The 14,247-nt window shown below is 46.0% G+C and overlaps 1 protein-coding gene across 1 annotated transcript; it reads right to left on the bottom strand.

Moving 5' to 3' along the window:
- Positions 1 to 223: 223 nt before the first annotated feature.
- Positions 224 to 9,030, bottom strand: Crisp1 (cysteine rich secretory protein 1). Its single transcript, XM_048347296.1, has 7 exons — positions 8,965 to 9,030; positions 7,044 to 7,172; positions 4,442 to 4,532; positions 3,587 to 3,735; positions 2,659 to 2,756; positions 1,319 to 1,407; positions 224 to 620 (listed from the first exon to the last, which is right to left on the bottom strand). Exons 1-7 carry the CDS (start codon positions 9,028 to 9,030, stop codon positions 493 to 495), a joined length of 750 nt encoding a protein of 249 aa, XP_048203253.1. The 3' UTR covers positions 224 to 492.
- Positions 9,031 to 14,247: the final 5,217 nt, after the last annotated feature.

Below are 14,247 nucleotides of genomic sequence, written 5' to 3'. Positions count from 1 at the left end.
CAGTTAAAGAATTTTAACCCTGCAGGCTGTGGTTCAACTCTTATTTCATGGATCTGCTTTAATGCTTGATTTAAAATAGACGTGAAATATGAAAGTAAAGAATTGAGTTCATTATGCACAGAAGATGAGCATGCATGTGACTGGAAGCAATGGAGAGGTCAGAGGGCAGAGGTCAACTCCACAGATCTGGCTTTGAGTCAGGTTGATGGGAAGGGACGCCATTACACTGTTAGGCCATTTCTGTCAGCACAAGAATTGTCTATCATGTTGCATTTCTTTTAAGTTGAGTCAAGTGTTGCAATTGATGAAACAAAATAAACATTGATTAAAATGTACAGATGCCCATGAATGATTATTAAATTTAAGACCTTGAGCCAAAATGAACTCAAAGGAAATTCAGCAGAAACTCCTTCAGGAAGGCACAGTGAAATAGACAATTCCGCAGGCTCCGTCCAGTTTGCACATCACAGGAGAGTCGAGAATAACCGAGACTTATTTTATCTCTGTTGTACACAAACAGGTAGCCCTGCACATGATCTTAAGGGTTGGGTGTTCGCATCCAAGAGTCTTGGCCTGTTTGTCACAGCCCTGGAATTCATCAAAGTAGAAGCAGGGGTTTGCTGAAAAGGAATGGTAGCATTACATGACATCACCTTTAGGTAAGCACTAAGGAGACTTCTACTTCTTAAAGATATCAGAGATTTTCCTAACTGTAGATTATTTAGTTAACATGAGCTGTTTCTCCTTGGAGGTAAAATAGGTGATAATGCTTTCTGTGAAGGAAATCTTAGGATTTTTATCTGGGTACAAAACCAGTTGTTTCCACAAGCACTTATTCACCAGATTGAACGGGAATAGTCTACAGTGGCCATTTTGAAAGCCAGCCTTCTGAATTCCTTCCTGGAACACAGTGAGCAAGATGTGCGATTTATGGATGGCAGTCGAGAAACCCAAGAGCTTTGTAAATGGCAGAGAAAAAAAATACAACTCCACTTCCATTAGCATATTTCCCAAGTTTGCCATAATTAAAGAGTTATAATCTTGTGGAATAGAAATAGTATGAGATTTCACACGTAGACATTCTTATCTCCACGGGTAACAAATAGATCGATGGTCTTTGTTCCCTGCACGGGGAGGGAAGGGTTCGCTGGAAGGATGAGGTTATCTCTTGAGAGGAAGGCTGAGAGGAAAGTTGTTCAGGAGTGGGATGTTGTTTAAGGCCTAATTTAAAGGACTCCTGGTCCCCCCCGCCCCCCACCCAAGGTGGACTCCACAGCCGTAGGTCAGCTTTGCACAATCAGAGATCTGTAGCACTTACTACACAGCTTGTCTTCGCAGTTATTTGGGCAGTCTTCACACCAAGGGCCCTTCTTATAAGGCTCATTTATCATGTCAGGATTATTTCCCCTTAGAGAAGAAACAAAGAAAATCATGTGTGATTAAAACCCTGTCACTTGAAAATGTAGGCATATATAAATGTACTGTGTGCAGTCAACTTTTAAAATAAATCTAAGCATGCTTGTGACGTGATATGCTTTTTAAATCTGTAGCTATGACTGGCTTTGACAGGCATTACCAACTATTATGGTCTCATAAAACACTTTTGTCAAGGTAACCTTACTCCCCCAAACCCTTCATAACTAGGACCTTTGGATAGTACAAACATAACAAGCAGGACAATAAAACATATGTCATTAAAACCCGTAAGAACTTGGGCAAATTTTAAAAGGTATGGTTATTAACAGGGTGAGCAAAGAAGTCTTGCTAGGTGCTGATGACCTACACCTGTAATTCTAGAGACTCAGGAGGCTGAGATGTGAGGATCACAGTTTGAAGCCAAAACCAGGTGGCAAAGTCCGTGAGACTCAGCTCCAGCCACCAAAAACAAAAACGGAAAAAGAAGCCAGAAATGGGGAATGGAGCTGGCGAGCTGCCCCCGAGTGGCAGGGGATTACCATTGACAAGAAAGCTCAGGGACAGTGCCCAGACCCTGAGTTCAAGCCCCAGGACTGGCACACACACACACACACACACACACACACACACACACACACACCCCTTAAATGATTTGGCGTTTAATTTTCTCTTGTGCCATGTCAGGAGAAGCTTGATATGAGTTATCTTTTGTAAGAACAACTGGTGTGAAGAAAATGTTAGCACAGGTACAACCCACATAAAGTGCTGGGGGTAGAATGGAAGAATGGGTGCTCTGAAGTCTTAGAGCAGTGACAGAAAGATCTATTTAGTAAAACAACATAAAAATATGAGGTTGTGTATTTGTAGTTGTTTGAGCTATCACGTGAATGCCACTTTATTCCTGAAGATGGGCCTAAGTTGGAAATGTTTAAATATTCATTTCTGGGTTGTTGTTTTTTTGCCAGTCCTGGGGCTTGGACTCAGGGCCTGAGCACTGTCCCTGGCTTCTTTTTGCTCAAGGCTAGCACTCTGCCACTTGAGCCACAGCGCCACTTCTGGCCGTTTTCTGTATATGTGGTGCTGGGGAATCGAACCCAGGGCCTCATGTATACGAGGCAAGCTCTCTTGCCACTAGGCCATGTACCCAGCCTAAATAGTCATTTCTGATGTCTGACACAGGGTAGCCTGGTTCTTTTAGGAACCCATAGGCGGAAGAAGGATGGAGAAACGGCTCTTCCATACTCATGGCAGTAGTGGCAGATGTAGATATACTGAGGCTCCCTGTTTTTGCGACAGGAGGAAACTCCACAGCCAAGGAGAAAAGAAGATGCCCAGACAACCTGGAAAGAGAAGAGATGGCCGGGTCACTCCGCCTGCAATGCCTGCCTCGTTGCCCACGGTGGAAAGGAGCTAGGCTCTCTCCAAGGCCTTCTTTGGGAATGACTTCCCCAACACTCGCAGAAACAAGACTCCATACACACCAGCCTCTTCATCAGATCTAGACAGCCAAGCTGTGAATTCTCCTTAGGAAGGAAACCCAAGGGGCTCTCATGGACTCCGCCACGGGGCTCATCCACTATGACTTGGTCATTTGAGGAAGGCTGCTTTGTGGCTGTAAGAAAGCCAGGGCCAGACCTTGTCTCTTGGTTGGGGAAGAGGAACATGTGGAACGATCCTGATTATCTAGAGACATTTAGGCAGAGATCAAAAGCAGCATGGTGTTTGTCAGAGGAGGAAGGAAGGAAGGAGTGAAGAACTGCTTGATCAGGATAGAGCTTCTCACAGTCGTGGGCCCCGTGGGATCTTTAATGCTGCCCTTTGGAAAGGTTGAGGATGTTTTTAGCAATGTATAGACTTTGCCACTGTAAAATAAAGCTGGGGAGGAAAAAGCAGCTGGATTGCAAGGTGTTATTATTTTCACGCTTTGTAAATATGTTTTAAAAGTAATTTATAAGTAAGACTAATCTTTGATTCCTTCCACCCCACCCCCCTCAACTTTCAGCTATAGAGGAAAGCAGCTTCTCTAAGCCACCTACGGAGGGAATGACCTTTGCTCCCTCTCAAGGTCGTAAGAGCAGCGTCGTGAGGACGCGATGGGGGGTGGGCCGATGGTGACGGGTTCAGTGTGTGTGACTTGGTGTGCCCACGGCCCCTCGAGCGCCCCGGTCACCTGCGTGTAATGGTTGGTTTGCGTGTCCTCGTTCATGGTGGTCCACTCCCCGTATTTGAAGTATCTCGACTCGTTGTACCAGGTTTCAATGACCTCGGCCCATGGGATGGGGGTGGATTCCACGTGCACGTTTTCTCCGCAGAAGGTATCTGAAAGGAGAAGGCAAGGCTGGTGGGGGGGGGTGAAGAGGGGGGTCCCCCCAACCGTGGGACACGTCCAAAGGAAATTCCCAGGGCCATGGGGCCGGTGGGGGGCAGGGCAGGGCAGAAGCCACCAGGAGCTTCAGCAGGAGAATTGGCACTGGGCCACCCCCTCCTGCCACCGGCTCCTGCCGGGAGAATCCCTCGTCCAGGTTTGGTTTTCTTTGAGATGCACTGATTTTTAGGGTTCACAGCTGAAGGTTTGACCCCCAGCTGGGGGTCATCTGGGGGCAGGAGAAAGGGGGGGCTCTAGTTGAAGAGTTGGGTCACTGGGGAGTGTTTTGTGTCCTGGGACTCCCTGGGCATTTGTTTCTCTCCCTCTCCCTATCCCTCCCCTCCATTTCCCTACCCCTCCCCTCCTCCTTCCCTCCTTTGCTTCCTCTCTCCTATCCCTGTTCTCTCTTCCTCCCCCTCCCCCTCCCCCTCCTCCCCTCCCTGTTTTCCTCCCACTGCCTTTCTGTCACCCCCAGGTGAGGCTCCCTCCCCACCCACCCACCCAGCAGCCAGGTTATTCCGTGTCCCCTCCCTCCCAAAGCAAGGGCGGGAGGCGGCCCACTGTGGACTTGCGACGTCATGCGCCCAAAGACAGCTTTTCCCCTTCAGATTGTTGTCTCCCAGGTTTGGCCCAGGGACGGCAGGCCGAGCGAGCACTTACTGGACAGCCTCCTCTCCATCGGGTCGCTCTCCACCATGTCGCAGTACCTGGCCAGAATCCGCGCGTTGTAGGCGGCTTCAGGACTCCACTCCTGCAGTGGCAGGAGACAACACAGCCTGCAATGGCCAGATGTGATTCACAGGCCCCAGGTCCCACCTGGGGGCTGGGGGAAGGGGGGTTCACCTTTGCTCTTCCTTCAGATCCAAGGCTTGGGATATTGTCTGTTGTTTAAACCAAACAACCAACCTTTTCAATCATAACATGACTCAGTCATTCTAGCAGGAAGGAGAGACAAAAGCCTCTTGTCATCATACTGGGGCCATGAATTCACCAGTTAAAAATCAGCTCATTATTGGCCAGCGACAGTTTCCTTCTCAAACGTAGCGATGAACTGAATCAAGATTTCCAGGAAAACCGAGCAGAGGTAGAGACAAAGCCCAGTCATCCACGAGCTGTCCTTACACGAGCACATCTCCTTGCTCCTTTGGACCTCGTGTCTGTGAGTGTGTAAAGGCGCCCATCATTCTTACCCAGAGTCTTCTGTGTGAGGCCCATACAAGCCAAGTGTGATGTGTTCCATCTTTCCCTACACGGCAGGGCCTCTAGGAGCAGAGGCGGCCATGGGCAGGAGCAAGTGCAGCCGCACCGCACCCCCTCTGCTTGTATGGGTCGCCTAACGCCATGGCCAGCACCCCTCATTAGTCTGCTGTCTCTACCCATTCTTTCCTGCCGTGACTACAGGCGTGGTTCTGCCGGCTTCCCTCTATGCACACGGATGAAGGGGAGGACGGAAAGACACGGCTAAGGATCAAACAACTAGTGCGCAACAGGAAGGCGGGGCAGAAGAACGGGGCGGGCTTGGCTGTGTGCCCAGGCTCAGTGTGGGGCACGGGCGCCCAGTGGAAGCCTTCACCCACCGCAGCTGGGCAGCTGCGGCTCTGCCCGGTGCGGCTGGCGGCTGGGGCCGTGTGTGTCCATGTCCCCATCGGGTGGAAGTTTCTGAAAACGACTCTTCGGCTTGATGTCTTTGCTGCTATGAAACAACTTAACTAGCTTGAGCAAAGGAAAGGTTTTACTTGCTTCATCCCGGAGACAGAGGTAGTGTGTGTGTGTGTGTGTGTGTGTGTGTGTGTGTAACTGAACAAGCGTAGATGAACATCGATACTGTCAGGGCATAGGGTAGTAACAGGGAGAATTCCTCTGTACTCACTAGAGAAGAAAATGTGCCCACTGTGATCATCATAGACATTGCTGAGAACTGGAACGGCCCCGGGGTGGCCTCTGCTAGTGCGACTCTGAGACACCCCAGGGTTCCTTTCTCCAGAGAGGATTCATTACCAGAAGGTGGGAGCCACAGACACCTCTGTCATCTCTTCTTCCCCAAACTTGCTCTCACCATCATGATCCCCCCTTCTCTAGGGGATGCCTACATCCAGACATCTAGTCAATGCAAAAACCAGGCCGCCTCTGTCTCTGGCTTCCAATACCATGCTTTCCCTTCAGGTCTCACATTGGTTTATGACGATGATTTATATTTTCTAGCAGCAGTATTTGTTGTCTGAGCCCACATGGAGGCCTGATCTGCTGTTCTGACTTCTCTTCCTGTCCCTTATTGGTCATTTCAGCCTTCAAAAGTTTCCTCCGTTCTCCGCATACTCATTTACACGTAGACAGAACCTCCCTGAGGTGTGACTGTTGGAGGGAAAGGGTAAAGAGATGTACGGAGCTGGGGTCAGGTCCTGGAAGTGGCAGTCACGTGAGTTTAGAGTGTACATATCAGTAAGAGAGGAGGCGGGAGGAAAAGGAGCCCCCATATGGTGTAATGGGGAATAGAATTGAGCACAGCGGCTCTGAAAATCCGTGTGGAAGTTGCTGGAAACTAGACCTATCTCCTAGACCTATCTTTGGCCTATGTCCAAAGCACTATAAGACTATCAAGAGAGATAACTGCATGTCTGTGTTCATTACAGCCTTGTTCACAATAGCCATATTCGGAAGTAATTCAAGGAGCACAACAACCACTGAATGAATGACGAACTCAACACCCATGCACACACACACACACACACACACTCACACTCACATTGTGGACTATTAATCATAAAGAAAAAAATGAAATATCATCTTCAGGAAAAGAAATGGACCTGTAAATCACCTTGTGTGAGGTAAGGCAGACTCCTAGGCCAGATACTGTGTTGTTGTTTTCTTCTGTCATTTGTGGAATACAGACTCCCCCCACACCCCCAACAAGGACAATGATAATAACAATTATGAGACACAAGTATGAACTGGGGACTTGTCTTGGGTGGACAAGTGAGAGGGGAAAGGAGGAAGGGACAGGATCCCGAGGAATGCAGAAGACCGAAGGATGGTCGCATGTGTGTAAGGTTGTACGCAGGTGTGTGTACAGAGATGTATATATGGAGACAGGATAACGGAACTCACTGCCCTTTCCAAATGAGGTGGAGGGGAAATAAATGAGGGAGACGGGGATAAGAATGAAGGGTGAACTTGCTCACAAGAAAGGCCCAGAACAATGTCGCTACAGCCAGCCCCAGACATGCCTCCCCGCCCCCCCCCCCCACCACCACTGTGCCCCTACCATCTTCAGCATGTTCCTGGCTGGAGGATCCACGCTTCTCCGGAGTCTGTTGTGCACGTTGATGATTTCCTCTTGCACTTCCGGCGGATCCGTGATGAGGGCATCGTAGCGGGCTCGAGCTTCTCTGGGCTGCCGTGGAAAATTAAGGATTCCTGTTACCTCTGCCATGTGGAACCACATCGTTGGCACACCTGCGGACTGGATGTCCGCCGTGAGCAAGCGTGCGTGTGCGGCATTTAAAAAAAATTCATAATCCCTCAGATTCCACGTTTCCAGTGCTAGTTGAAGGATTTCTGAATAGTCTTCAGAATATGTCGCTGATCACTCTGCGATCATAGCCTTCGCATTTATAATCTACACTTTGGGCCACGTGGAAATAGTTTCTGTTGTGACATGTCTTGAAATCACCCAGTTGATTCACTGAGTGCTTGATGGTACATTCTCTATACCTTTGCCCTGAACCCCGAAATTGTTCTCTTCCCTTCCCACAAAACATAGGACGCCTCTCTAAGGGTGTATTCCTTGAAGAGTTGACCCTAAGAGCTTTACCTTGAGTATGCATTCTCGCTCATATTCCCTCATCTATCCTTTCATAACGCTTTCTCTAGGATTACTGGGTGGCGATCTGCTTGTCAGTCTTTGCAGAGGAGGGTGACTGACTGACAGTACGTGAATACCACTCCACCACCTCAGCAGCCTGAAGACTGTAGGTTCTCCATAACACCATTCATTGTTTGCTTTTCTTACCTGGTCTGTAGGAAACACACACACACACACACACACACACACACACACACACACACACACTTGCTTTCTATACCAAAACCACAGATTCCATCTCATAAACTAAAATAATAAACTAAAATATGGATCCTATTCTCGGTCTCATTAACTGATGCCAAGCAGCCTGACGTTTACTATACCAATGGGAATCTCGCTTCTGCTCTGTGAACGTTGAAGGTCTTATTTTATTTATTCATTTATTATTATTGTTATTATTATTATTATTCTTTAGTGGCCCTGGGGATCCCACCCAGGGCTTCACACATATCATCCGAGTGTTCGAGCACAAAGCTTCGCATATTAACCCTGTCGCTAACAGACCCTCACACCTTCCTCCACAGTCAGCACCCTCCCGGTTTGTATTTAACTGTGATATACGATGTTCTTATTCATAATCACAAATTATATAGCCCAACTGAAATATTGATAGGCTTCCCTATCTGGAAACAAAAACAACAAAGTTTGCTTATTGTTCCTATTTAACCATGGAAAATACATGGATACATGGCAAGGAAGTAGGTTTTTTTTAAATCTATTTTTCAGTTTCTTCCCTCCCTCCGTCTGTCCCTCCATCCCCTGTCCCTCCCTCCTTCCCTCCCTCCCTCCCTCCCTCCCTCCCTCCCTCCCTCCCTCCTTTTCTTTCTGTTACTGGGGCTTGACCCCATGTCCTTTAGCTCCTGCTCTGCTTTTTCTCTCAAGGCTTATGCTTTACCACTTGAACCACACGGAGATACGAGTCTCATGAACTTTTCTGCCCAGACTGGCTTCAAACTGTGATCTTCAAATCTCAGTCTCCTTAGTGGCTATTATAGGAGTGAAACACCAGCACTCAGCTTTCTTTGCTTTTTTTTTTCTTCTTCTATTACTGAATAAAATGGCATTGACATGGGCACACAGGTTAAGTTCAAGCCCTGCCACATCCCAGTTATTTAGCCTACACCGTGGGCTGAGCTGCCCTATTTTTTTTTTGGTTCATTCCTTGTAATATAACATTAATAATTATTCTTGCTGATAGTTATTGTGGAAGGTAGATGATTAGTCTCCCGTCTTGATAGCTTGCCTGCATTAGTGATTTATTAGAAGTTTACTTGCTATCCATATGTACAAAGCGATTTTGTCCCACAGAGTCCTTACATACTTTGAGGGCGCCTGAAGTCAGAAACCCAGAGGCAGCAGACAGAAACAGAATGCATTTCACTGACATCCCTGCAGAGAAAAGTAAGACAGGAGATTGTAAGTTATTCTCAACTCACCGAGTGATGATTTCTTGGGCCAGAGTTACTTGTGTTCACAGTTTCTGCCAGAAGGGACCTATAGAACTCAGTTCTCTATCAGTTATGGGGGCCTGGGAAAGCATTCTGAAACAGGATCAAGGGTAATGGACTCACAAAAATGTCAATGTCTCAATTCCCAGGATCTTTCTGTTGGGCGGCTAGCTATTACTTAGCAGAAGGTAAAGCAGGGAGATTGTCCCATGTTGTCTGAGTGGTTCAAGGTTGTTGCAAGGGTATTGAATGTGGGAGAGAACACCAGAGGAGGCACCGGCCTTGGTGGGTTGTGAGAGGCTCCACTAGCCATCCCTGGCTTTGAAGAAAGAGGAAAACACAGCAAGGAAAAGTTCTCGTTAGGAGGGCACCCTGTTTGTACTCCTGATTTCCAGACCTATAGATGAGAGCAAGTTTGTATTACCTTAAGGCACTAGGCTCATATCACTTGTTATACCAGCAAGAGAAAACAGAGAGAAGGAAACAGTAAGCTTAGATTTAAACTCTCTTTGTCTGTGGAAAAGACATGTGGTGTTGCAAGTACATTTCTGTGTATTACATTTGAGATATTCTGAGATGTCTGATGGTTCTGCTAAGAGAAATTGTCCCGGAGAGTCAGATAAATCAGTGCCAATTCATCATGTTTTATCTGACATAAACTCCAGGATTATTAACACATGGTTTTAAAAGCAAATAATTTAATCCATTTAATTAAAAAAAAAACCATGAAGAAGTTTTTGTGCTTTGTGCCAAGTGGCTCATGCCTGTAATCCTAACTTCTTAGGAGGCTTGACACACACAACGCTACAGAAGCTTGATAGAACACAGATATAGTCACATACACATGTTATGCTTTATTCACCTTTGAAAAGGGTGTGTGTATGTGTGTTTGTGTGTGTGTGTGTGTGTGCGTGTGTATTTAAAGTGCGGACCTATCTGTGTTCACAATTGGACAGAAAATGTACTGTTTTTGATATAAAAAAGAGCTTAAAGAAGTTGAGATTGGCTGAGGGACGACTGGTGCCATCTAGAAATGAGACCAAGCACGCTTGACTCGTCCCAGTAACTTGCTGATCAGAGTAGGGAGCAAAGCTGAGGAAAACCTGTGGAGAGAGAAACTTGGATTTGGGAGCCCAAGTTCTGACCTTTGGGTTTATGGACAAGTTCCTCATGGAACACAGGATACGGAGAAAGCAGGGAGATCGCCCTAGCCTACACAAGGCTCAGGTAGCCACACTTGGGATAAGAAACACAGGACGGTAAAGTGAACACTTGGACACTTATTGGAAGCATTGGAAGCATACTAGAATGAAAAGGGAACCCAGAAATAATACCTTCTGGCCCAGCACAGGAGATACAAACTTGGAGCCTTTGTGCGGGCCCCGAAGACGTAGCTCAGATAGGGGAGTCACGGAATGAGGCCGAAGGACTGAGAAACGGCCATCGATAGCCAGGAGTGTGGCAGACAGAAAATCCTGCTGATATCAGCAAGTAGGTGGCCTTAGAGTTGAGAATTGCAGAGCGTGATCCAGAGGCTGAATAAAGTTGAGGGGAAGGCAGGGTTACGTGGCCACAGGCCAGAGGCTTTGGGACATCGGCCTGAGGTGTATTCACTAGAGCCATGGGACAGCATGCATCCCAGACCCGACCAGGACTAGGCCTTCAGGATGGACGAAATGGGGACCTCCATGGAGTGGACACTACAAGGGTGGATTACATGGGGGTCTCCATGGAGTACAGTGAGAAGGCCATTGAACCTACAGGTAGTTGAAAGTACACGGGTCCCAGATTCAAGCCAGTCCTCCTGAACAGGAGTATCCCAGAGGTAGCAACCACAAGGACCACCTCATTGGGGTATCCGTTCCTTCTTAACCCAAGTAGTTCATGCAGTAAGTGCAATTTTAACAGTCTGGATAAAAACTGTGATCTAATACTATCAGAAAGTTGAGCCCCTCGGACTGTTTTCTGTAGCTCTTATCATTCTTGCTGACAAACAGACCTTGAACAATTGAACGCTAACGTGTTGTTATTTTTGTGTGGGTGTGGGTGGAATGAAAGGCCAAGGTTAAGGGGAACTACAGAGGGAGGTTGGGGGCCTGCCCTGTGGCAGGGCCCTTAGAATGCATTTCCATGAACTTGTCACCCAAGCACTTAGGAACACACCCTTCCCGGCCTCTGTCAGACAGAGCCTTGGGAAGAATGACCTGTACAGGGTCAGGGTTTCCATTATTAATCTTCTTTGCCTCAGTGAACCGATTATCCCCCGATGAATCTGTAATAGAAATGCACTCAAACTGAAAGCGTTTAGCTTGATCAGTTTGTATCGAAGATCCATGTAGCCACTGTGGAGTTCAATCTGTGTGTGCAGGGGATTTCTAACACCCCAAAAGATCCCCCGTGACCCCACTTAACATAGAGTCCCCAATCATGACAACTATCCTGGCTTTCATAACTGCACTGTTGTTGGTTTTTGTTGTTGTTGTTGTTGTTGCTGTTGCTGTTGTTGCATTGGGGTTGGTATTCCCGGTCTCGTGTTTGCTAGTGAGGAGTTCTACCACTCGAGACCCACTTCCCACCCTCGTTGCTTTCATTATTTTTGAATTATTTTTGGTTGGGTCAGCTTGAACCATAATGCTTCTTCTGACCTTTCCCAGGTAGCTGGTTTGACAGATTTCTGCCCATCGCAGTTAGCTTTTTATTAGTTGATACGGAAGGTGGGGCAGTCATAACCTTCTCCCCAGGCTGACCTGGAACCTTCATCCTGCTGATTTAATCCTCCGGATTGGCTCAGATGAAAGATATGAAGCACCATGCCTGGCTGGGCTATCAGTGTTACATACATACATGCATACATACATAAATGCGCATAGGGACACACACACACACACACACACACACACTTTTTTTCTTTAGTAGGAATAGAACAGAATACAAAGAGATTCACACCTACCATCAACTGATTCATGGCAAGTTGAGTAAGGAAATGTCAGTATTCTATCTAATAGAGAAAACAGGGAATTTGAACCTTACCTCATTCTATAAATAAAAATTATTTAAATTTGAGTCACAGATTTAAAATGGAGCACTATCATTTCATCCACAGATCCAAATGTGAAAACTATCATATTTATATGACACAGAGTTCAAAGTGACTTTCAATGGTCATTTGAAGTGTCCAGTCACATTTCTTCTAAGAACATTCTTTTGTCTCTTCCTCTTAGATTTCTCTCACTTGAGCCAGTAAGTTCCATCACCTAACTTTTAAGCTGTAAAAATGGATGTATTTACATCTATAATTTATTTTACTGATATATATATTCTGTAAACCATATATGATATTTAATATATAAGAGATATACTGTATATATTACTGAAGGTAAGGTTTTCTAGGATCAAAGCCCATGAGAATGATGAGAGAATAGAACTATTAATGGAACAGATGGCAATTGTCAAGGGAGTGAAGATGAAAGAAGAGTCCAGAGAGAAAAGTTGTTCAAGGAACTTGAAACCTGGGACCAAGTGAGGGCACCAAAGCCTGTGACTGAGGAATCCCAGATAAAGCATCAAGACAATAGAGGCGTGAAGAAAGGCTGGAGATGAAGAGGTGAAAATGCTGCCGAAAGAAGTTTGGACAGTTCCACCTGCCCCCTTGCTCCAACAGAGTCTGCCCTCCTGTCATGGGAAAGCTAAACCTTCCATCTTATTATTTATGAAATGTCCAGTGAGTCAGCAAGGTCAAATTTGAAGCCAGTCTGCCTTCAGATAAAGAGGAGAGGCAGGCGCACTGGTTATTCGAATGTGAGCCTCTCGTGCTGGCTGCTCCTTTCCTTCCTTAATAAAAAGGTTTAGCAAGGGTCTATTTTAGTCTAGCAGCATTGAAGTAGCGAAAAACGGAAGAGAGAGAAACATCACTACTGCCCACGCTGAGAAGTCAGAGCTGAAGACTTCAGGCTGGTTATTGGAACACCAGCTTCACAGCTGACGAAATAAAAGATGACCATTTTAGCACGGATGGATTTACATAATGTTCATTATGAGCCTTGCACCCAGAAGTTCATGAAATGGAACTCAGCAAGTAGCATTACTGGAGAGTTTATCTTATGAAAAAATCCCTTCCTGCTTTCAAATGGCAAGAGTAACTGCCATTGACTTTTAGACCACATGGGTGTCTTGCAGAGATTCTCCTGTTGAGCCTTGGAGCCATAGCACTGAGGACTCACACCTAGGAGTCTCCTTTTAAAATGAAGCAGTCTAGCAGAGGTGCTAAATAACTCACCAAAGTCCATCACCGAAGGCTACTCCGCGGAGACCGGCCAGCGTCCTGCGAAGACCCAGGCATTGGTTTGTGTTGTGCAGTCTGCTGTGAAATGACTCTTCATGAGAAAGATGTGCTCAGCGAGGCGGACAGTACAGGGGAGTTGATAAGAGCAGATCATGGACGAAGCACAGAGGGCATGCATGCCAGAGAGTCACTGGGCGGCTAGGGCCTGCGACACTCACGCGTCACGATTATACATCTATTTTCTAGCTGGTGTTCTTGGCAATGTCTAGAATATGCACCAGGGTTAAACAGAAAAACTCTGGGCTATGGGAACATTCTTAGGGAGACTTTTGTCCGGCTTGATAAATCTGGAAGTCGAAAATAGTGTCATAATAAATATGAATCCGTGAAAACACTAAATATCCAAAATTTCATTTGAGTTAGGTGGTATGAAATAAGCAGAACTTTTTAAAGCAAAAGAAACAGTCGTATATAAAAGTAGGAAAATCACTCCGGATCTAGGCAGATGTTTTAATTCATCTTGCTTTGCTGAAAGCTTCGGAAATGGCATATATATTTGTGTATGTGCACTATACTTAAATCTCTCTCTGCATAGCTTGCTGGTATCTCTTTGTTGATTATATTTGGAGAAAAAAAGTCATGATTTAATCAAATATTTCCCTCTCATCGCTCCTGAAAAAGGTCTGTTGAGTGTCTGAAAAAGAAGAAATTAACTAAGAAGAATATGGCCACAAATCATTTTCTGTTAGCACTGAGAAAATTGAAACTTTTAAGACAGTATTTTCTGGCTTTGATAGTTTTAGAGTGAATGCCTAGAACACAGTCAGCAAAAAAGTAAAACTAATTACTTCTTAAAAATTTACTTGTTCACTTA

This window comes from Perognathus longimembris, chromosome 6, assembly GCF_023159225.1.
Source record: "Perognathus longimembris pacificus isolate PPM17 chromosome 6, ASM2315922v1, whole genome shotgun sequence".
NCBI classification, from domain to species: Eukaryota; Metazoa; Chordata; class Mammalia; order Rodentia; family Heteromyidae; genus Perognathus; species Perognathus longimembris.
The sequence above is the reverse complement of the archived record's forward strand: the minus strand, read 5'-3'. Positions and strand labels throughout refer to the sequence as shown.